The sequence below is a fragment of the Corythoichthys intestinalis genome, chromosome 3 (genome assembly GCF_030265065.1).
Source record: "Corythoichthys intestinalis isolate RoL2023-P3 chromosome 3, ASM3026506v1, whole genome shotgun sequence".
NCBI classification, from domain to species: Eukaryota; Metazoa; Chordata; class Actinopteri; order Syngnathiformes; family Syngnathidae; genus Corythoichthys; species Corythoichthys intestinalis.
The window spans coordinates 44,739,336-44,763,660 of NC_080397.1; the positions used below are offsets into that span (position 1 = coordinate 44,739,336).

Consider the following 24,325-nt stretch of genomic DNA (forward strand, 5'->3'; position numbering starts at 1 on the left):
CTGGCTCCTGCGGACGCGTTGATCCCGCACAGAGCCAAAAGCGGCTAAGCCGAGTGTGTGTGTTCCAGTCAATGTGCTTCGAGCGCGCGCACACTTCAGCACGCGAGTCTGTATCGGATAGTCGCACACGTTTCGGACAGCCAAAAGGTGCACCGCTTCATCGCAGAGCGAACCTATACCAGCGACCTGGAGGATGCTGTCACGCCGCTCCGTGCTTGTGGAGTGCGGGTAGTGCACGCCTCGCTGACCCGGGACCAGGACCGGAACCGGGAACGCGTTGCGCCGGTGCTTTGGCTGAAGATCAGTTCATGGTGGACTTTACATTCAGCCGGACGACTTTTTTGCGATCTTCCGCAATTAATAATATTTTATGGACAATACTTTTTTTTTTTTTTAATCGACAAAGACAATTTGAACAACAGTCTCGGTTGGACTTTTTAATGCCATTATGGGATTTCATGCAGAAAGAGAGCAGCGGGTACTTTAACACCGGATTGAATTCATTATTGACAGAGTTGAATTTATAATTTCTGAAATATTATAATTTTATTACTTGTGTGCGCTCCTCTCGGTATGTTAGAGACATGTCTTTGTGTCATTACTACCCCGTACAAATGCGCACACGCAACTTTGTTGTATCGTTAAACAGACCGGCAGCAAGGTAAATAAGATTATTTTACATGCCTTTGCTTGCTGAAATACCATTTTAGTGAAATTATCAGAACAACGAGGATGCAGTTTTTGAATAATTAGATGCAGCTTCAGAAATAAAAAAAAAATCTATATTTGTTCAAACTTTTAAAGCCAATTGAATTGTAGTTTGCTTTTTGGAGCAGACTGGTTAACAGTCTGCCCAATAATTGGCAATTTTACTAACATGTGGGATTAATAGCAGAGTAGTATGTTTGGGGTGGAAAAGTTTGGTTCTCAGATTAATAGCAGAAACCCTGGCCAGTCAGAAAGACAGAAAAGCCAACCGAGACTGAATATGGGCTCCCATTACAAAAGTCCCAGTTTCCACACCGGAGGTCCACCGGGAGCTGTGGAGCCCAGCATGGGCCCTATGAGTGACCCGCAGATGCTCGGACTTAACATGAACATGAACGGAGAACAGTATGGAGGTTTTCACTCCCGGGGTCACTCTGACATGCACGCAAGTGGCGGACTTCAGCAGCAGCAGCAAGGACCCATACATGGATTTTTTAACAACCAGCAACCTCATCAAGGACATCCTCATGGCCATCAACCTCACCCCCACCAACATCATCCTCACTTCAGCGGGAATTTTGGAGGCCCAGAGCCAGGGTCATCGTGCCTGCATGGTGCCAGGCTAATGGGCTACAATAACAATGCCATGGGACCACAGCAGGCCTTTGGAGAGGGATTTGATCCTCTCGCTGAGGGACAGGCGGGGGATGGCTTCCCACAGCAGCAACAGCGGCCTGGTAACATGCCTGACTTCCAACATCACGGTCCGCCCAGCGGCAACCATGCTGTTCCTGCTCCCTGCCTTCCCCTAGACCAGTCACCTAACAGGGCAGCTTCTTTTCACGGCCTGCCTTCGTCATCGTCGTCCTCCTCCGATTCTCATAGCCTGGAGAATAGACGGATGCCCAACCAGGGAGCTGTGGAGGGAATAGATTATAACTTCCCCAGTGAGCCGCCATCTGGACATTTCGATGTACCTGTATTTTCACCCACTGAGTCAGAATCTCAGTTACCCCATTTTGGCCCTGGAAGGCCGGTTCCCAGCGGGACTTTTCAAGGAAACCCTGGCATGCCTCGGACAACTGGCATGCAGGGCATATCCAAGGGACACCAACCCCCACAGCCCCAACAGCATCAACATGGAATGTTTTTTGAGCGATTTGGAAATGGCCGGAAAGTGCCCGTGGGAATGGACCCGGGTGTCAATGCGAGACATCCTCTCATGCAACAGCAACAACAGGCCGGCTTGATAGCTAGACAGAACTCCTGCCCCCCTGGCCTCCCCCGACCCCCTCAGGCTGAGTCTGGCTCCAGTAACCCGAACATTTTGGATGGAGGGGTCATGATGAGTGGCCAACACAATCAGTTTGAATATCCCATTCACAGACTGGAAAATAGGGGTCTGCATCCCTATGGGGACCCCATGTTTAATATGCAACAGCCAGCTCCCCTTCCCTCCCAACAGCCTCCAAATCAGAGACTACAACACTTTGACGCTCCGTATGTAAACATGGCAAAAAGGCCTAGATTTGACTTTCCCAACGCACATGGAGGTGAAGGCTGGTGTGGTGGCATGGAAAATCACCTCTCTCCTTCTTCCTACCCGGGACTGCCAGGTGAGTTCACTCCACCTGTGAATGAAGCTTTCCCACCGGGTCCACTGCAGCACACGGGCCCTGAGCAGCAGTCGTTACAGCAGCGACAGAATGCAGCCATGATGATAAAACAGATGGCTTCTCGCAACCAGCAGCAGAGAATGAGGCAGCCCAGTCTGCAGCAGCTCGGTCACCACGGTGATGTGCCTCCAGGCCCACTGGGTCATGGAGGCCCAGTGGGAGGCATGCCTCAGCCCAACTTTGACAGGGAAAATGGGAGTAGAATGGTCAATGTTGATGGACAAAATCCACATGTAAACCAGGATAATTCCTGGTTTCAGGGCTCCCACCCTCCTGGGGAGATGATGTCACGGCGCATGGGAGGATCAGGCAATGACTCAGGGCCCCATGACCTGGGTCTCCAGCAGAATGGTCCTGGAATGATGTTCAGGCCAGGTATGGGCATGCAGGAAGCCATGAGAATACCTGGAGACGGACATGTACAGGCTCTCCATTCTCCAGGTTTGCACTCACAGTTCAGCAGTAACATGAGTAACCTCTCACAAATGCAGTCTCCAGGAGCGGGAGGAGGTACAGGACATCCAAATGCACCGCCAGAGAGGCGACCCCCTGAATTCCCCGCACCTCCAATGGGAGCACAACCACCATTTCCCTATGGAGGGCCAAACCGTCAAGGGCCACCTCACAATGTACCCCAGGGGGTGAACACCTCACCAGGGAGCTACCCTCCTCCATCTGAGTTCCCTTCAGGCCAGCGGTCGTCTGTTAGCAAGCTTGGTGCTCTGTCTCTCGGGAATTTTAACAAAACCAGTGCTAAAGACAGTGTTTTTGGCCAGAGCTGCCTGGCGGCCCTTTCTACGGCGTGCCAGAACATGATCGCAAGCCTAGGGGCTCCCAACCTCAACGTAACATTCAACAAGAAAAACCAAAATGAGGGCAAGCGAAAACTGAGTCAGACAGAGCAGGACATTAATAGCAGCACATCTAACGGGACTGGCAGTGCGGGGCCTGAATATTTTCAGGGCAGCACTTCTCAGAACAACCAGCTGCCTGGCACTGGGAATAGCAACTCTAAGCCTGCAAGTCAAAACCAGACGGTGCAGGGGGAAGCCAGTGCCCTCTCCCCAAATTACAACATGGACGCTACCCCGTGCAGTGAGGGGAAGGCAACAACAGGGAGTGGGAGAGGGAGAGGGAGGAGAAAAAGAGACAGTGGACATGTGAGCCCTGGAATTTTTTTTTCCTCTGAAAATGGAAACCCTGTTGTTAGTCCAGGCCAGCAAACCCCGTCGGCTGGTGTTGGGGAGAGGGGTGGGGGCACGCCCCATGAGAAGCACCTGCAATCACCTTCTTGGGGGAAAGGAGGCGACCTGATGTTGGGGGACCAGGCTGACCTGATGTCTTCTTTGGACAGTGGCATTCAAAGTGTCGCCAAGTCTGACAGCAGCTCGCCCCGTGTGGACTTTCCTGATGATGTCAGCGCCCACTTTGGCAATGAGGATGAGGTGTCCTCCAGCTCAGATGCAGGAGGTTCCTCAGCCAATAAGTCCAATCGTAGCCCGATGATCAATGGATCACCCAAAATGCCAATAAATGGGCAGAAGCCCCTAAGCATAGGCATTAACAATCATACTACCTCGACACCAGACAGCTATGGACTGAGTTCTGGTGCAACAACGGGCAGCAGCGGGGTGAGCCATCCAGGTACACCAGGTATGGAGCAGGTACGCACCCCATCCAGCACGTCTGGTCAGGACGAAATCCACCCTTTGGAGATTCTACAGGCCCAGATCCAGTTGCAAAGGCAGCAGTTCAGCATCTCTGAAGACCAGCCTCTGGCCATGAAAAATGGCAAAAAGAATGGCGATTGTCCCTCTCAGAACAGTGAGAACGAGCTGGCAAGCTGCAGCCCTGATACTGGGAAGGGTTCAATGGGCACGATTGACCTTGACACACTTATGGCTGAGCAGCACGCCACCTGGTACGTGCCCAGTGACAAGGCCATGATGGATGGCTCCGAGGATGACAAGTCCATGGGACTCTGGGAAAAAAACAAGAGCCAAACAAACAACAAAGAAGGTAAGAATATTTTTATTCAACCTACTTTTGTCTTGCATTCCGCACTTAATGAGCTGTGTATTTGTTTTATGAGTGCTTGAGTAGGTTTTCACGAATAATTTGAATGATCTGAAAATGAAAAAAATGCATATTTTCTTAGTTGTAAAAACCTTACACTTTTCTTTTTTTTTTGGTTTAACAAGTTACAGTAAGAAATCTCACTCCAATTGAGAAAATTACATAGTTTGTCCTCTTGAATTGTTAAATAATTGGCCCAAAATATAATAATGTTAAAGAGCAGTTTGAAAAAAAACTTTTGACAGCACAAAGACTTTTCCCTTTCTCTCCCCATGGTGTATTTTAAAAAAAATAGATTTCCTCATTGTAGTGGCACTTGAAAAGAACACCTCAAGAAAAGTAAACATTTCCCGTGGTTCTTTATCTCAGTTTTCTGGGTGAACAACTGCATTGAGAAGATTAATAGCTTTTAGAGGATGTGCGTCTCCACAGAGGGGTTTCCCTTGCCTTGTTATGTGTTTGTTTATGTTATTACCATGGGATAATGCAGATTTGCTTAAATGAAATAGGCTTTAAATTGAATAGACAGGATTTTCAATAATAATATTCCAATTAGTTATATATATCTAAAAAAAATTTCCCCCCTAAAAAGGAATTATATATTCAGGATTTTGTTATCTGGCTATAAAACATAAACCATAACTCACGCAGTATTTGCATAATAACACACATATTACAGACTTTATATTCCATTGTGTATTATAATAACTTTGGTTCTTTTTGTGTAAAAATAGAATTGGAAATACATGCACAGCCATATACAATTTGAGGCAGCACTAAAATACAGCCAAAAAGGTAAAATTATTTGAAAATGAATTATTTGAAGTTTTAATGCTGAAATGCAATTATTTAATTAGGGGTTTATTACACGGTTAAGCTGCATTTTGTTATATTCACTCTCCTTTCTTTATCCCATAATAACAACAATAATTATAATTACGGTACATAAATGTGTACAATTGACTAATAATAATTTTAAATAATCCGTATACTTATTTATAAAATTATGCTGTTTGTAATTAAATTAATTCATTTCAGTATTATGTTTGATTTAGAAATGTACTAAAATTGTTTCTAATGATTTTCCTCATGTAACTTAATTCCATGTTGTACATATGAAAATTTGACATTTTATTAATTGGTGCTTTAGTGTGTGTATGTTGTTGCTTTCCCCACCCAAATAAAGCAATCTAGATGTTAAAAACCGTTAAATAACTGTTAGCACTTATAGGCTTTTTGTTCCTTTTTATTTATTTATTCGATTTACATTTAAATAAATAATTTATTTATTATCGTATTATAATACATGTATAATATAATAATAATAGAAATATGTATTTAATCGTATTCGCCACGATCTGCCGTGTCTCCAGCACCTCTTTGTTCTGTTCACTGCAGGCAGAGTAGAGGTGGGGGCGCATAGCGAGCTGTGTCTGGGTTATGAGTAGATAGCACATTGTTTACGTGAGGCTGGGTGGCGGCTGGTAACTCTAACGCAATAACTTGTAACCAGAGGCCTAATATCACTTCAAATCAACAGGATAATAATATTAACTCAGATTATAATAAAACCCCCTTGTGCTATTTGTTTTGCCTGGAACTAGATGTCTTCCACTCAACTTAATGAATAGCGACTCTAGCCTTTTAATTCCCCTGATTTATTGATGTGGTCTTGAGAGGTGCACAAGCTCGGCTAATTTATGCAAACCTCAGTGAAAACAACAGTTCCAGTGGAGTGGGTATACATGTATTGCAAGGCATATATTAAATTCAGTACACATGATTTTTCCTTATTACATATACGTACTGATGGGTTTGGCTTTGACAGAGACCCTCCACTATTTTTTTTTTAGCCAGGCATCTTCACCCTGTTGCATTCGCACACAAATCAGTAGAAGAAGAATAGCCTTTTCGCCTCTCCTCCTCTTCCCACCTTTCTTCCTCTCGCCGCCCTCCCTGCATGGACAAGAGGCATACAGCTCGGGAGCGATCGATAGCTAGTTAGCACAAATCACAGCTCCTGACAGTTTTTCATTTGAGTGCTTCAGACAGCAAAGATGGAAAAAATGGTGAAGGTGCGTTTGGGAGGGATGGGCGATTTGGAGATTGAATCTGATGCTGAGGTTTACATTGGAGGGAGCAATCTAACATAATAATTTAAGAGAAGTCAGTGCGCATAGCGCAGTTCCTTCAGAGGCAAAATCCCACTGGCTTTTGTCACTACAAAAACTATCCAACTCAACCAGTCTGTCGGGTTTAAAGTTGCTCATCTAGTGTACAAGTCTTAACGATCGACAATATAAAATTTTGGCGAGAGCATTCTTTAAAACAGATTATTTTCATTTGTGTCAAGAGATCTTCTTTGTGTGTAATTGTGTTTTTATATTTTAGGTTAAATCAAATATATATTCATTATCTTTTCAGTAGTCTGTGCATGCTTTCAAATATGTATGTTTTCCTTCTACAATGTAATTTTGTAAAGTTCAATTATAATTTATGGAATCAAGACTTTGAATATGCAAATTATATTTATTTACAAATTATGTTCAGGGGTAGTTTAACTCGGATCAGTAAAAGCGATAAGAATCTGTCTAATTTCCCTTTTTTATTTGACTTTAAAACTACTCACTCCCAATTTTTAGTTAACGTGAATGGGCAGCACGGATCAGAATTACAACCGATTAATAGATCTAATGTTGACATTAGTTAAAAACAGATGTTTAAAACTGTTCTTTTTTTCTATTTTGCCTCGATCCCATCTCACACTGATCCACATATTTAAGAGGTATGCGTGCTGCTTTCATGATCCACTTTGCAGGTTATTCTCCTTCTTACTGCCTGTGTATTAAACTTTTGAAGGATGTTACCGTTGAGCTCACCCTAATAAACTTGGGTTCATTATAAGCTTTTAAAAAGTTCTTTAAGTGATGTCAGTTTTCTCTTTTATACGTTTGTCCTTTTTTGTAATGTGGGTAGTCTTGATAACAAGCAACCAGAAATGGGACGGAGGAAATGAACGAGCTATTTTTGTTTTTCCTTTTCCCTCGTTTCACCATGCAATTTTTTCTGTTCTAAAAAATTGAAATACTTCACAGCTGACCTTATTGAACAGTTCTGCTCTTCACTCAGAGTAATGTCTTTAAAGAGCTCAGATTATGATCAAATCTTTGTCGCTCCGACTTTGACAGATTTGACAGAGAAAGAACTTGCACGTTATAATACCACCAGTATCTGCTTTAATCCACACACAAGAAAGTTGTATTGATATATCAGCATCGAGAACAATCCTGTGAGACTTTCTGCTTTTGACATTTCAGTATAACAACACATCAACAAACTGGGCCAGTAATTTATATTTCCTGTTTTGAAACCAGAAAAAAAAATAGTGATTGGCACTTGCTTGCATGTGGGAAAAAACAGCTTGGGGCAGTGCTATGTGCTTTACCTGTCATTACACAGTCTTTTATATTGACTTTTTCAACAACACTTTAACAAAGCCACGCGCACACTTCTTTCTCCAGGACAAGTGATAATCGTTATGATAATGATAGCAATTAGCTTTGTTAATATTGTTTAAAAGACATAATTCATCTGCGGGCGACTCCTGCAATTTTGACCTGGTTATTGGCAGGTTCACTAGGAATAGAATTACTTATTTCACTGCAGTATGATTGCATTTAGGCAACTGCGTCCCTGTCGTGAAGAAAAAGAGAAAGAATTGTTATTTTATAATTTTAACAGGACGTACGTGTGTGTTTGCGCGCACATGTGTGTATGTGTGACTACAAGTTTGTAGACAATGCAACTTGATAGTGTAGATGTGTCAGCTGCAGACATAAAATTTGATTTATTTAGACTGTGTTAGACTCGCAACTCCACCCCATTGACCCACGGCCCCTCGACCTCCCGTCTTCTTGGTTTGTTGGAATGTGTTAGCGCTATTTTAATTAGATTAAACAACAACAAAAAAGTGTGCATCTGATTTTATTTATTTATTTTTTAAATTTTGTATTTATCAGGTAGTCTCATTGAGATTAATATCTCTTTTACAAGAGAGGCCTGAGCACAAAGAAACATTCACAAATATCAAACAACACAAAATACACTAACGGAAACAGTTACAATAATCAGTAAAAACATCAGACAAAAAAGATTTAAAATCACCAAGATGAATGATTGACTGTAGTTTAAGAGTAGTTTGCAATTCGTTCCATTTAAGAGGAGCATAGTAGCTAAAGCCAGTTCTGCCAACATTAGTGCGTGTGAATGGAATGGTTAGGGTTAAGTAGTTGGATGATCGTGTTTTGTAGTTACTGGATTTGAACGACAGTAGAGTTAAGAGTTAAGGTAGTTAGGAAGTTTGCACAGTAAAGCCTTATAGATGAATAACATGATGTGGATATTTCTTCTTGACTGTAGTGAGGACCAACCAACGTTTTGATAAAGGGTAAAATGATGAGTGTAGAAAATGTTATTGGTGATGAAACGTAGTGCACAAAAGAAGATAATACAATTGTTTTTCGGTTTGAAGTTGACAGACAGCCTTTGATTCTATACAGGAAGCTAAGTTTAAATTTAAATTTACAGATCAGATGATGAATATGAGTTTTGAATGATAAATTACTGTCAATCCAAATTTCTAAGTATTTGTATGAATCAGTGGGAGTAATTTGAGTACCATTTAGGGATTTGATTCCGGGTAAGTAATTGTCAGTAATAGTGGAAGTGGAGAAAACCATGTATTTAGTTTTTTCAGCATTTAAAACTAATCTGTGATTATGAAGAGATATTTGTAAACAATCAAAAGCAGTCTGTAAATGAGTCAGAGTTAGAACTGGGGAAGAACTGGGCGCATATAGAATACAATCATCATAATAAAAAAAATGGACATTACAATATTGATTAGGAAGAATAATAATATTAAATGATTGGATTAGATTTAAATGTAGAGCAGGAATTAGAAAATGACACTTCGGTTGCATTTATTGTTTTGAATACTTGTTTGCGTTTGTTTTCAAAATGACTTAGATTAAAAAAACAAAACAAAAAAACCCCACATTTTAGAGAGAATTGCTGTCAGGCTATGTGCTTGTTGTATTAAATAAATAAATAAATCAAAAAAAAAATATGCAGCATGTTGTTTTCCAATTAGAAAGGTGTAGCGAAAAAACATTTTTAGCATGTGGGTGAGATGCATTCATCTCGCTGTTGCACGAATTGCAAAGTTAAACATCAGTGATTGCCGATGTATGTGACACCCATCCAAATGTGTGACTTGTTGACTGCTATACGTACAACTATGGCAGCAAAAAAGGGGCAAAAGAAGCAGTTTCATCCAAAGCCACTGAAAGACTGAAATGTGTTAGGTTTATATGTCTCCGCTTGTAAGAAGGTGTGTACAGTATGTGTTCTCCGTCTCTTGAGGTGTCAGTGTTGTCACACTGTCAGCAGTGGTTATGTTATTTGCCATACAGCTTGTTGTCAGGCATCTTTAATTTGTATTGAGGGATTGACAAATGATTTATGACACCTGAGGTTTTTCTCCTTGGAGACAAAACTAGAAGAGTGCAAAAAGAGTGATAGTGATCGTGCAAGATAAAGAGGATCTCTCTCATAGTCTCATAAGAGAAAGTGAAATATTAGTTTTGTATTGTATTTGTAACAATAGGAAATTCTAGAACAGATTCATGCATTAAATTGTTGTTTTGTATGCATTGCATTTGAAATAATTTGACTACTTTTAGATAGTTGGTTCGGTTTTAAAATACTAGGGATTTATTTGTTTAAAAAGCGTGTTCTTGCAATGTACTGAGACAAAATAGAGACAGAGAAGTAGATCAATATGTCACCGGCTTGGATGACACATTGGACAGGTCATAGACATGCTTGTGAGTTATGGAGGGCCCACTAAATCACTTCCCATGTTCTGCTTTGTGTCTGCTTTTCTAAGCGCTTCTTGTGGCCGGAGAGGTGAGCGTGTGGATTTGTGCGTGTGTATTTGTGCATGAGGGAATGTAACAAACGCTGAGGGCAATGCCTGCCTGTACAAGCTTCTTTTTTTTTTTTCTCTCTCTCTCTTAAAGTTGGGAGGCCAGAGAACAGAAAGGAAAATAACCTCTCTGCCCTTGTTGGAGAAATGTGCCCCCCACCCTCACGCACCAACTTCTTTCCAAATCTTTGCAGTGATCCTCCCTCTTCTGAGGCAGAGGTCAAAGTTTAGGAGTCGGGTGGAGTTTTAGGGGTAGCAAGAGTCTCACATGCCTTCCCTTGATAGCCTCAAAGCTTGAGGTACCATGTGTGGTGTTCATTTGGTACACTTTGCTCTTACTTTGGGTTAGTCTTGAATGAATGTGTAAAGTAGGAGTCCGTAGTAATGGCATTTAAGCAATTTTCTTCAGACTTTTTGTGAGTCTTGATTTTTTTCTTCTATAGATAGTGACGGATTCTTTGTGCTGACAAAGACAGAATTCTCACACCAGGCCATCCATGGCTCTAGTTGTTATGCTAAAGGAATCTGACCTGATGTCACACAGTGTCATAGGAGTGGAGGCCTTTGGGTGTTTTTGTCAGCGAGCGGAGCGATCCGATTGGACCGTGTGGCGTTCAGAGAAGATAGGGTCGCGCCTTCGAGAGCAGGAGGTCAAAGGTGAAGTGTCGTCATGGAAGTAGAGCTTGGGATAGAAAGGGCAGAGCCACGCCGCTTGAGATTCTAGAGCCTGGGAAATCAACTTGACGGCCGTGAGGAACTAGCGCCCAAAAAATAGGAGTCTTGTAAAATTTTAACTCTCTTGCGCGCAGTTTGTCTCTTCCTGCCATCTTTTTGTTATTTCAAATCAGCTACAAATCATTGCGTCTACTCATTTTACTAATGGTCGTGATAATATATTAACTTCAAAGACTGCTGCGGTTATTTTTAATTTTAAGCAAACATTCACGGCAAAAATATTGGTAGATTTATTATCTGCCTCGTCCTTCACATTACTTGCTGATTGTGTCTTGACATACAAAGCTGCGTCAGGTCAGCGGGTCCTAGACACAGTCATGTCATGTACACAATTTCCTCTATATCTTGTGTGTTTGTGAGGAAGAAAGAGAGAGAGAGAGCACACTCGTTAGCCATTAAATAACAGTGTCACACTTCAAGTGAAAGCGATACAAATGAATCATTGAATTTGGTATTTGTTTAGCACATCGCTGTGGTAATCTTGCATGCTTGTTTAAAGGCATTTAGGTGTATTTGCCTCCTCAGGCTTAAAAGTCTCCTCTGCAAATTTGTTAATATACTATTGACGTTACTATGAAATGAAATCTGTATTAGTTTGCCAGAAACTAAAGCAAAATTGATTTTATTAGGGAGGTAAGATATCCCTATGTGTAAAATGTCATGGTGATTTGGACTTGTGTGATGTAAAATTTCACACCATCGTTTCCAGTTTTGAGCAAGCACAATGCTTTCAGTTGAAGTGTGGTGTTGTTTTTTTCCCCACAATATATGTCACACGATTTCTATCCCCATTGAAACATGTCATATTATATCTTTATTTCCCATGCTGTCCATTTGGAAATCAATTTTATATGGCGGAAAACAGTCAGGTGACTTGAAGTTCCACTCTGAGACCCCCAATTTGGCCAAATTCCAAAATTGTCCGATATGCATGTGTGATATATTTTGGAAAGCTTAAAATCTCAATTTTCCGGGGGAAGAAAAAATTTGGACAGGAGGGCTTTTACAAAAAGAAAAAAAAAATGTTTTAAACAGCAAAACCCTATCTGGAGGTGAGAGCACGCGAGAGCAGAATTAAAGACGCCATGACTTTAACGACACATTATCACGGACTGAACTTGTTTTGATCCAAAAACTCAATGTCGCATGTATCACTGGTGTCAAGACACAGCTGTGAATGGCCACAGCTGGATTTTTTGGGGATTTTATGGGTGAAACATGGTAATATAACAGAAATCGCAGACATCAAGGAGTGGTCAAGATTTTCTTTATCATATATTTACCCTTTCAAACGTTTTTTTTTTTTCATTTCTCATTTTTCTTTGTTTGGATCGATTACTTATCATCTAACATATCGGGGAAAATGTGACAGTACCAAAAAAAAAAAAAAAAAACAATTTAGCGATAGCTATGAGGTAGATGTCCGTGACTTTTTTACAGACGCCATTTTTTTCATTGTGACGTAATTTGTTTAAAAGTTTAAAATATGCGAGTAAATGATTTTTTAAAATCGTTTTTTTGTTTTTTTAACTAAATATTAGGGCATCAATTAATGATTCTAAGCTAAAAATGACAGACATTTCGAATAATAAATATAGTTGCTGAGCTTCTTTTTATGGCTGGGTTGAAACAAAAGCGGTTGGGCGACGTCTGTAAACGGGGTTCCAGGGTAAAACGGCCAAATTAAAAATAGTTCGGGGACTTATTGCGCCATGAATCTGCTATTGCAGCATATTGTTCTTTCAAACACAACAGTTATTTTGGATTCAAATACAGCAGTTTCTTTGAAAGAGGAGTGCGAGAGCAGAAACTGCTTTTTTAGTCTTGTCTGTGTTTTCCGCCATAGACAAGTTTCCTGAGCGAAACTTATCTTTGATAATTTCTGCTCAGAACTTCCGGTTTAGACCGAACAACATGAAGTGCGGTTGAAGTAAGCCGTGTGTTGATAAAGTTAAAACTGCAAAATCAGACCAGAGGAACCCACGGAACCTTCAAAAATGGATTCAGCACGACGTAGATGAGACTCTGAGACTTTCTGTTTTTTTTTTTTTAAACAAAATATTGGACATCAATTAATGATTCTGAGCTAAAAATGGCAGACATTTTGAATAAGAAATATAATTACTTACCTGGTTTTCATGGCTGGGTTGAAACAAAAACGGTTGCGCGACGTCTGTAAACGGGGGTTTCCAGGGTAAAACGGGCAAATTAAAAATAGTTCGGGGGCTTAATGCGCCATGAATCGGCTATGGCAGCATATAGACATATTGTTCAATCAAACACAACAGATGTTTTGGCTTAAAATACAGCAGTTTGTGAGTTTTTGAGGAGTGCAAGATCAGAAACTGCTTTTTCAGTCTTGTCTGTGTTTTCTGCCATATACCGTATTGGCCAGAATATAAGACGGCCCTGATAATAAGACGACCCCCTCTTTTTCAAGACTCAAGTTTAAAAAAGACTTTTTGAACACCAAATTAATTTATATACAGAAAATAATTACAGTACATCCCAAACCAATGATTATAACAATATATTTGAAAGAAAAAGCATGTTATTTTGCCTCATTCCAATCTTAATATCTTAACATTTAAATATGTAAACTAAAGTGCAATCACATTCGTAAATGAATTGCTTCTGGTTTTTGAAATGTAAATAAACCAATCTATTTTGATAAAACAACAATATTGCAATAACTGCATTAACCATCAATGTGAAGTCTAACTGTAACTGTAGTCTTATAACAAATCTGAATAAGGAAAAACATTGCAATAAAAAATTGCAAACTGGTTAAACTTGAGAGAAGCTGAGATCTGTCATGACAGAACATCGCTTCAATGATATCTGGCGCCATCTAGCGTCGTGAATGGGTATAATGTCTAGACCGCGAATATAAGAGGACCCCCCTCTTTTTCAGTCTTATTTCAATGCAAAAAAACACCGTCTTATATCCGGGCCAGTACGGTGCTATAACTGCTTATCCCGTTCATGCTTGTTCGATTTTGCTGTTTTTTATTTTTTATATATTTTTTTTTAATTATTTATTTTTTTCCCTTTAGCTCAAATCAGAGGATGTAGAATTACAGATAATTTTTACTGTAGTCATCCTGTTTATACAGTGAGTTATTTTATTCCTGGGTCTTGTTTTGATCACTCGCGTGTGTGTGCGTTTAGATATAGTATGCGTGTGTATGTGGAGCAATGGCTGAAGGCTGATGTGGGTACGGCAGCGGCGGCAGCGGTTGGCGTGTTGTGTGTCTTTGGCCGAACGTCTTGTCAGTTTGCTGTGTGTCAGCAGTGAGCCAGGGGAACGCTTGGCTGCCTATTCAGGCCGGTGCGGACCCCGCTGTGCCCAGCTAGCATGAGCTGCCGGCGGCTGCTGGAGGGCGCTGAGACGAAGGCGCGCGGGAGGGTGGAGGGAGGCAATATGCGCCGGGCGGCGGGGCCATGCTGAGGTGTATAACTGGACCCTCTGGCAAATGTTAGGTGTCATCAGTAGCGCCTCTGACGGCACTCTAAATCCTATTTCTCCCTCACCGCGTCAGCCCTCTTAACATCTTGCTACCTTGGGAAAGAGAATTTTAGAAAATCCTTGCAGAGTCAAACGAAACAACAGGAGGCTTGGCTGCCTGACCTTTTACCAAATCCTCCACTTTTCCATTCCAGTGGTCACAGTCCAGACAGGCTGGGGGGCAAGCCTGTATGTCTGCCTCCCTTGGTTGTCCTTGCTGCATGGCCAGGCTAGGATTTGGGAAGGAGGTGGGGGATGACAATAGTAAACAAAAGCCCCTACCTTGCTATGAGTACAGCACGGATTGGTACACTTATGTTTTTTCTTCTGTCAAGACTTAAGGATAGTTGACCTGTTCATCTATAGTTTTGACACCTGTTCAGTCACAGTAGTATGATACCTAAACGCAAATGTTTACCACTATGGCACAACAGGACACACTGTGTCACGCTGCTATCATAACATACTTTTAATAACCATTTATGTCTAAATATCCTCCAGTTCAAAAGAAGCCGTTTTATGTTTTACTCTTCCAAACTGTACGTGTTGAGCTGACTTAAGCTGTCGAGACGTGGGAACGTTTTGCAGCGTGTGCCGTCTATCTCAACCGTTGTGACACATGTAACTCAGCTTGTCAGAGTGGTGTTCTCACTGCTCGTGGATCGACTTGTCCCTGCATCTTGGAGTGTTGCTTTTGTGCGAAACTGATCTGTTTCAACTAGGCATGTGCCAGTGTGAGATTCTGACAGTACGATAACCTTAAGACAAATTATCAAGGTTTCACGGTATTAGGGTTTTGCAATTACAGCTCTAAAACGTGTTACTTTGAGATATCTGAGTTTAAAAAACAAACTTTTTTTCCCATTGAACCGGACTTTTATTTTTCTAAAAATATTAGCAAATTGGAACTAAATGATAATAAATAATAAAATAAATAACGTCCATCAGGCGAGCCTAAACCCACAGCCTCAGCTCAACATTATTATCATCAGTACAAAAATTGAATTATTTTCCATAAAAAGCACATGTGTATGACTTGTATTATGTTTACATTATACACACACTCTCTTTCTCAACTCAGCCAGCGAGAAAAAAAAAAACACACCACGTTTTCGACCGCTAGATACACTAAACACGCTGGAGTTAACTCTCGTAGCTGGTGGGAAACATTCATGATAGTGTTTACTAGAGGTGTGCGAAATTTCCGATTCTAAGATTATTCGCGATTCGGCCGTAGAAGATTCGAGAATGATTCACAAACATTCAAATTCCGGTTATTGAAATATGCCAAGTAAAGTGGCACTAAAACAAAGTCAGCGCGGTCTTCGGGACGCAATGAGGAATGGACCAAAAACTCATGCCGCTAGATTAAAAACATTAATACCTGACTGCAGCCGACAGCCGCTACGAACAACACCCACGTTGCTACAAACTACGTCCGTAATGCTACGGTAGATATCACATGTATATAGAACTAGATGCGAAAAGACCGACTCTGCGGCGTTAGTAAACAGCCGTCATCTCAAAGCAGTACACTTCTCTGAAAGGCTGTTGTAGCGAACCTTCCGAGCGAACGTAATTAACATTTTCTCTAAAATACTCCTAAATCGGCAAAATCTTGACTTGAAGCTATCTTTAAATGATGAAACAGTTTTAAAACTTTCACATGTCGAAAGTAGGCAGAAGGGAAATTATGTAATAAGGGGAGCAATTTATACAACTTTAACGGTTGATTCACAACATTAAATTAAATGAATGTAGTTTAAAGCTACAGAATGGGGACTTGAGTATTTCATTTACTGTTTTGAACTGTTAACTTGATACTGAAATAGTTTATTAAAGCCTGAGAGGATTTTTGTACTATTTTTGTAGCTAATGTGCAAGGCAAGGCAAGGCAAATTTATTTATATAGCACAATTCAACACAAGGCAATTCAAAGTGCTTTACATCACATGAAGATCATAAAAATCACATTTAAATCAACACAACGTAAAAACCAGGACAATCAAAATAGGAAATAAAATTATACATAAAAATCACATTTAATCACAAATAGAATAAAAATAAATAAATAAAAATAAAACAAAAACTACTAAAAAAATAATTGAAATCAGCAATGGAGATAAGCACAAGAGGAATAGAAAGCAAGTAGATTGAGATATATAGACAGTTATGGATATGCAGTGCTAAACAAAAGCGTTTTTAGCCCTGATTTAAAGAAGCTAACCGTTTGAGCATACTTCAGACGTTCAGGTAACTTGTTCCAGAGGTGAGGAGCATAATAACTAAATGCTGCCTCACCCTGCTTGGTTCTTGTTCTTGGAACATGCAGGAGACCGGTTCCAGACGACCTTAGGGGTCTAGATGTCTCAAATGAATCTAACAAATCAAGCATGTATTTTGGTCCAAGACTATTAAGTGTTTTGTAGACGAGCAGTAGTATTTTATAGTCTGTCCTTTGACTCACTGGAAGCCAGTGTAGCAATTTCAAAACCGGTTTAATGTGGTCCAGCTTCCTTGTATTTGTGAGGAGTCTGGCTGCAGCATCCCGTACTAGCTGCAGCTTCCTGACTGATTTTTTATCAAGACCCATAAATATACCGTTGCAATAGTCCAATCTGCTGAAAATGAATGCATGCATAAGTTTTTCCATGTCTTGTTGAGTCAGAAGCCCCTTAATTCTGGTTATATTTTTTTAGGTGGTAATAAGCAGATTTAGTGACGGACTTTAACATTAAAAGCAGCTAATAGTTGGAGGAAGGGGGGGGTACATCGTGCCTGGCACGGCCAGACTGTTCTCCCTGTGTTTTTCCAAACACTGAGAGTATAGTCTGAGACCCAGCCCATTAACGGCCTCTCGACCAAGAACAAAATCAATCGACAAATCAGATTCGTTTATTTGCGTGACGTGTTCTTAACGAGCAACGTCACTCTTCCTCGTCGGAAGTCGTCTCCACAACAACACAGATGGCGAACAGGAGAGCCGAGAATATGTTCCAATCCATGGTAAAATAAGTTTTAAATTACCAAAAACACATCGACACAAGTCATTGACAACAGTCTGTCTCGCGCTAGCCATGTTGAATGAACTCCGCTCTCCTCGTATGTTTACTTCCGCGTGCAAGTCCCTCGTCCCGCCCGTCGCTGATTGGTCGACTCCGCTGTCTGTTTGCTGTGGCTTGCTCCGCCCTGGAAATTTTATCCGCTTAATGGTGGCCAGACTCAATAGCTGGAACAGCGGTGAGTCTGGAGTACCAGGCTGGGGTACATCAATAATCGATTCATAATTGAATCGTAGCCTCTGAATCGTAATCGAATCCTTAGGTGCCCCAAGATTCCCACCTCTATTGTTTTCTAACCTCAAATTTTGTACAAATGTGAAATCATATTGGAGGTATTCCCTCCTCAGCAGCAAAAAATCATTACATGTCGGTTGGCTCTCCTACTCTAAGCCGTGGCCGTCTGTAACTCTTCTTTAGCCGAACTATCCCCATACCTGCGATTTCGTTTTATTCAATAGGGGGAAAAAGTTCAGTAGTTTCACCTCATCCAGCCATCGTGTAGCACAGCTGACTCACCGACACTGAGCAACAACCGGTGGGGGAGGGTTGAGCCTTGCAGCTGCAAGCGATGAATTTCTCTCTGCATTTTTGAGACATAAAAAATAGTATAGTAGGGACGGTATGACAGAAAATTTTTGCGATTTTAAGACCTTGACGGTATACCTTGACACCGGTTATCGGCACATATCTAGTTTCAACCGTCCACATGGTCCTAAAAGCACAAGTTACACCCAGTGTGTTTGTGCAAAGGAGATAGGAGGGTAATCAGAGTGAATGTCTTCATACATTTCTTCTTAGCTAAAAGGAAAAATCCCAAAAACATCTTCCCTCCATTACCTCTGTCCAAGTTGCGACATATCCCTCCGAGCTTTCCTTCCTCCCTGCCCCGCAGTCCACAGCATATTGGCAGATGATATATAGTTTTCAAAGCACTTCCTGTCCTCGTCAATCTTCCCCTTGACTAAGTTTTTCATTACACGACTCAGAGTGATTTTTCTCCATATGTGCAGCGCGCACCTCAGGTGTCAGCATTAACTCTCTGGCACAGCAGATTTTTTAATATGATGTATAATCAACCAGTGTATGGATTTTTCGGGAAGCTCGGTGCAGCCGTTTAATATGAGCCGCCACGTCTGTGTGACATGAGGTCGATATGCCGGCGCAGTCATTAAACCAATAAATTGGGTCAAGCAGGGTTAAAGGACAGTTTTGTCAGTGCCCTTTGACCCTGTGATCAGGGGTCAGTGCAGATTTGCACGTGAGCAAATGACGGTGCGTTCCATAATTTCTGTCTGACTGGAGGAGCGCTCCAAAAAGCATTTACCGGCATAAGTGGATTTTATAGTGTCCTGGTGTCCGAAAAGTGTTGTTGCATGTAATTGACATTCCTATACTGTATATATAAAAGTTGAAAAGCAATAAAACTGCAACAAAAATGAATGAAATGAACAAAAATATATATTTTTATAATGGGTCAAAATTATTTTTCGAGCACCTTAGACGGTCATTTGCGTTGCATACCCCGTAATTTCCCGAATATAATGCGCACTTTTTTTCCAAAAATGTACTTGTAAAATCATGAGTGCGCGTTATTCACAGGTACAGGGACGGAGACAGAAAAAATTCATCATGATTCATGTTCCATTGTAAGCATGGACCAGCACAATATTATCTAATCCGAACGACGGTGATATAATAATCAAGTTTCATGTGGTAAATAATTGTTTTCATGATATTTTTCACATCTAATGCAATTATATATATTTTTTTGTACTATTCGTTTATTATTTACCGGTACAATTTCTAACCTTTGCATTGCAACATGCCGGCACACGGCGATGTTGTCTTGAAGAGAACGTATCCGTTTCGTATAAATGTTGACCGTGTGGCGAGCTAGGACAGGAGTCTGAGAAAGAGTGTCGAACCACTGAGCCAAGCCGCGTTGTTTTATTTACATTGAAACTCACAAAGTAACAACGTACGTCTTGCACGCAAATCGCGGGACATTTGTTTACTTCCGGCTCTTCCCCCCCGGGAACTACACAACTTGCCAACATTAGTTCCGCTGGTGAATTCTGTTAAAACTCGCTACAACTCCTTACTTTGTGAAAATTATTATCGTATACTGTGAGCAATTTTACCACAGAAAATTAATATTCTACTTTAAAAAAAAAAAAAAAAAAATTTGACAAAAGGATTCAAAAATGCTGCAACCGCGTACTTTATAAAAGTTCGGCACACGAGACTCATATTTTTTCGTGCTAAAATTAGGGTGCGCTTTATATACGGGTACAAGAATTTTCCCTAGATTTTACAGGTAAAGTGTGGGTGCGCGTTATACACGGGTGCGCCTCATATTTGGGAAATTACGGTAATTTAAAAAAAAAAAGAAAAAAAAAATCTTTTGAAAAAATATATTTAAAAAAAAAAAAAAGATTTTTTTCTTTGTTCGAAAATATTTTTTTTAATTGAAGCAACTTTTGGGGGGGGGATTGAATGATTTAGACACAAATGTCCTAATCATAATATGGGCCAAACACAAAAAGGATTGCTTCAATCAAAGATAACTCAATTTTCAATTTTCATTTTCATTTTCAATGAAAAATGAAGTGTTCAAATCCAAATTTTTCAATCTCAAATATTTTTTCGCATTCAAAAACTTTTTCTATGATTGAATATTTTCTTTTTTTGATTGAAGTGATTTTCTTTTTTAAAATCTACGGTATATTTTTTTGAAGCAACTTATTTTTTCATTGAATAATATAGACACAAATGTCCTAGCCAAAATGTGAAAAACAAATCAACATTACTTCAATCAAAAAAGTTGCTTCAATCAAAAAAACTTGACTTCAATTTAAAAAAAAAAAAAAATTTTGAAAAAAAATATTTTTAAAAAAATGATTTTTTTCTTTGACCGAAAATATTTTTTTAATTGAAGCAACTTTTGGGGGGATTGAATGATTTAGACACAAATGTCCTAATCATAATATGGCTCAAACACAAAAAGGATTGCTTCAATCAAAGAAAACTCAATTTTCAATTTTCATTTTCATTTTCAATGAAAAATGAAGTGTCCAAATCCAAATTTTTCAATCTCAAATACTTTTTCGCATTCAGAAACTTTGATTGAATTTTTTCTTTTTTTGATTGAAGTGATTTTCTTTTTTAAAATCTATATTTTTTGAAGCAACTTATTTTTTCATTGAATAATTTCGACACAAATGTCCTAGCCAAAATGCGGCCCTAAAACAAATCAACATTACTTCAGTCAAAAAAGTTGCTTCAATCAAAAAAACTTGACTTCAATTAAAAAATATATATATAAATCAAACAAAAATAGCTTTCACATGCATTTTGGGGGGGGAGGGGGGGGTGTTTTTTGAGTTTCATATTTATTTTTTTGCATTCAAACACATTTTTTTTTTTTTTTATTGAAGCGACATTTTTTTGGGTTGAATAATAAAGACACATATGTATCTCCATATGGCTCTGCCCAGGGGATACAATTTCTGACTGGGGTACATACATTGGCACGACACCGGCGGGCGTACCATATTCAATGGATGACAATCTTGGTGAAAATTATTGTCTAAGCAGCGTGATGTACAATTCCCCTCAAGAATGACTGGAAACAAAAAACGCTCATTGTCAACTTATTATTATAAATATTCTTGTAAGTTAATTTTATTGCTGACACTGCGTTTCAGGGTCATCAACATGTTGTGCCCCCCCCTGCCCCAAAAGTCAAACTCCGCCTATGTTTACCAGTCTAAGTGTGTATTAACAGAGTGCCTGAACACCGTTAAATTAAAACCACAGTGCAGATTTAGAGTGGGATGTGTAAATGACACTGGTTTAATTAAAATTGTATCTGCCTTTTGCTAGCTGTTGCTCATTTTGCACACTTGTAATTAACCTTTTCCTTTCTCTGCTTGCCGACAGAATCTGAGCTGTCCCAGAGTAAGGCTGGAGTCGCGGCCCCTGGGGCCAGCGGAGGAGGCAGCGGCAGTGGAGGAGGAGGAGGAGGAGGAGGGAACCACCTTCAGTGCCTGTCCGTCCACTGCACAGATGAGCTGGGGGACAGTAAAGGCAGAGGAGGGCCCGTCTCATCTTGGCGCTCTCTCCACTCTGATATATCCAACCGGTTTGGGACATTTGTGGCAGCACTGACTTGAATGAAAAGCAGTCCCACTGCAAAATAAGAGGACAAACTAAGAAGATCAGAGACAAAGAATGATGAAAAATATGGAAAGTGCAGGCACCTCATGCCTGTTCAGGGCAAGGATAACTTTCACAAATGCAAACGCGCACACACAGACACAAACATACTAATATCATGTTATTGTCAAACACATGCAGTCACTCACTCAGCCACTGCTGGACAATAACGCGTGGGCTCGACTCACCAATGCTCAATCTGGAAAACCTCAAATCAACATGTATATTTTTTCTTTGCTTTTTTTTTTTGTTTTGTTTTGAAGAAACGTATAAACTTGTCAAACGATGATTATGAGATAGCAAAAGCAGATATACTCAGTTGCCACTGGCTGTAATTGTGTAGCGGTGTTGACATGCACGATGTACTTGGCAGGCTGAGGGTTTTTGTTTTGAAATGATATTATTAAATAGGGCCTTTCTGCTCACCTCACTTACACATTGTGCTCTAATGTAAATATATATGAACCCATTGTAAGCAACTGTTGCCCAAAAACCTTCATCTGATTTTGTTGTATTTTGATCATTTTTGTCAATCTCAAATGACAGAAGACGGATGAATAAGCATGAATGTATGTTTCTTTTTGTGCAAATACAGCTATATTTGCCTCCACGTCTGAGCAACTTTTTACCTGTATCATTGCTGCTGTTCATTTATGTTGTAAGAAACTGCTCTTCTCTCATATTCATGAGCTCAACCTTGTATACAATTCAGCCAATGGGAACTGAAGTGGCAACATTTTGCGTTGTTTTAATAAGGGAATTGAAAAAACAATGGCTATTGGTATTGCACATGTATAATAAGATTTAAAAAAAAAAATTGCTGTGTGTTGGGCAATCTTGTAATCTTTAAAGCTTCTGTTGAATTTCTGAAACAATAGATGGAGGACTGTGACAGCAATTTATGAACTGATTTTTTTGTTTACTTTTTAAAAGATAAGTAAAGTGCAGTCGTCTGTTTTCCTGCATATTGTATATATCTGTATATGTTTTATTGAGTAACTAAATAACAATAAATATGACGTTAAAGGTGCAACTTTGCTACCGGTCTAATTTTTTCTCCCCTCACACACACACACACACACAAACATACAGTAAATTAGTTTTATTTTCAAAGATCCACCTACTGTATAAATACTGTTTACCTTGAGGATCGTGATCCAAAGCAAAATGTCTGCGGTATATTTAAAATGACAGCTATGACAAGGAAGTTCTGAACTGAAGCACGCCAAGTGACAGCCAGCAGGTTCCTGCAAAAATGAGAAGCTGCAAATAAGAGATGCTGTGGAATGTGTATCTTCTTAATGGCTTAAGACTCTAAGATGATTAGCTCTGCATACACCCGTTTACAACGCTCATCTCATTTCCACCTTACATATTTAATGGCAGTTCTGCTCATGTAACAAAACGAATCCAACATTTTATACAACAATTATCATCTTAAATAGAATGTTTATCATTATCCCACAATTAGCCATTCAATATAAATTTTATTCAGTTTTATTTCATATTTATTTTATGTACGTACAGTATATACAGTGGGGCAAATAGGTATTTAGACAACCACTAATTATGCAAGTTCTCCCACTTGAAAATATTAGAGAGGGCTGTAATTGTCAACATGGGTAAACCTCAACCATGAGAGACAGAATGTGGAAAAAAAAAATCAGAAAATCACATTGTTTGATTTTTAAAGAATTTATTTGCAAATCATGGTGGAAAATAATTATTTGGTCAATACCAAAAGTTCATCTCAATACCTTGTTATGTAACCTTTCTTGGCAATAACGGAGGCCAAATGTTTTCTGTAACTCTTCACAAGCTTTTCGCACACTGTTGCTGGTATTTTGGCCCATTCCTCCATGCAGATCTCCTCTAGAGCAGTGATGTTTTGGGGCTGATGTTGGGCAACATGGACTTTCAACTCCCTCCACAGATTTTCTATGGGGTTGAGATTTGGAGACTGGCTAGGCCACTCCAGGAACTTTAAATTCTTCTTACAGAGCGACTTCTTTGTTGCCCTGGCTGTGTGTTTGGGATCATTGTCATGCTGAAAGACCCAGCCATGTCTCATCTTCAATACGCTTGCTGATGGAAGGAGATTTTCACTCAAAATCTTTCGATACATGGCCCCATTCATTCTTTCCTTTACACAAATCAGCCGTCCTGGTCCCTTTGCAGAAAAACAGCACCAAAGCATGATGTTTCCACACCCATGCTTCACAGTGGGTATGGTGTTCTTCGGATGCAATTCAGTATTCTTTCTCCTCCAAACACGAGAACCTGTGTTCTATTTTGGTTTCATCTGACCATAACACATTCTCCCAGTCTTCTTCTGGATCATCCGTCTGGCAAT

The 24,325-nt window shown here is 40.0% G+C and overlaps 1 protein-coding gene across 1 annotated transcript; it reads left to right on the top strand.

The window, feature by feature from the left end:
- mn1b (meningioma 1b) lies at nucleotides 1-23,005 on the top strand. The gene is made up of 2 exons (XM_057832713.1): nucleotides 1-4,403; nucleotides 21,697-23,005. The coding sequence occupies exons 1-2, from the start codon at nucleotides 902-904 to the stop codon at nucleotides 21,927-21,929; spliced, it is 3,735 nt and encodes a 1,244-aa protein (XP_057688696.1). The 5' UTR covers nucleotides 1-901; the 3' UTR covers nucleotides 21,930-23,005.
- The last annotated feature ends 1,320 nt before the right edge of the window (nucleotides 23,006-24,325 follow it).

Bases quoted from the DNA above. Each gene is read 5' to 3' on its own strand.
- mn1b (XM_057832713.1), top strand. From the start codon at position 902: ATGTTTGGGGTGGAAAAGTTTGGTTCTCAGATTAATAGCAGAAACCCT. The intron at 4,404-21,696 runs GTAAGAATATTT...GCTTGCCGACAG, and splicing joins CCAAACAAACAACAAAGAAG to AATCTGAGCTGTCCCAGAGT.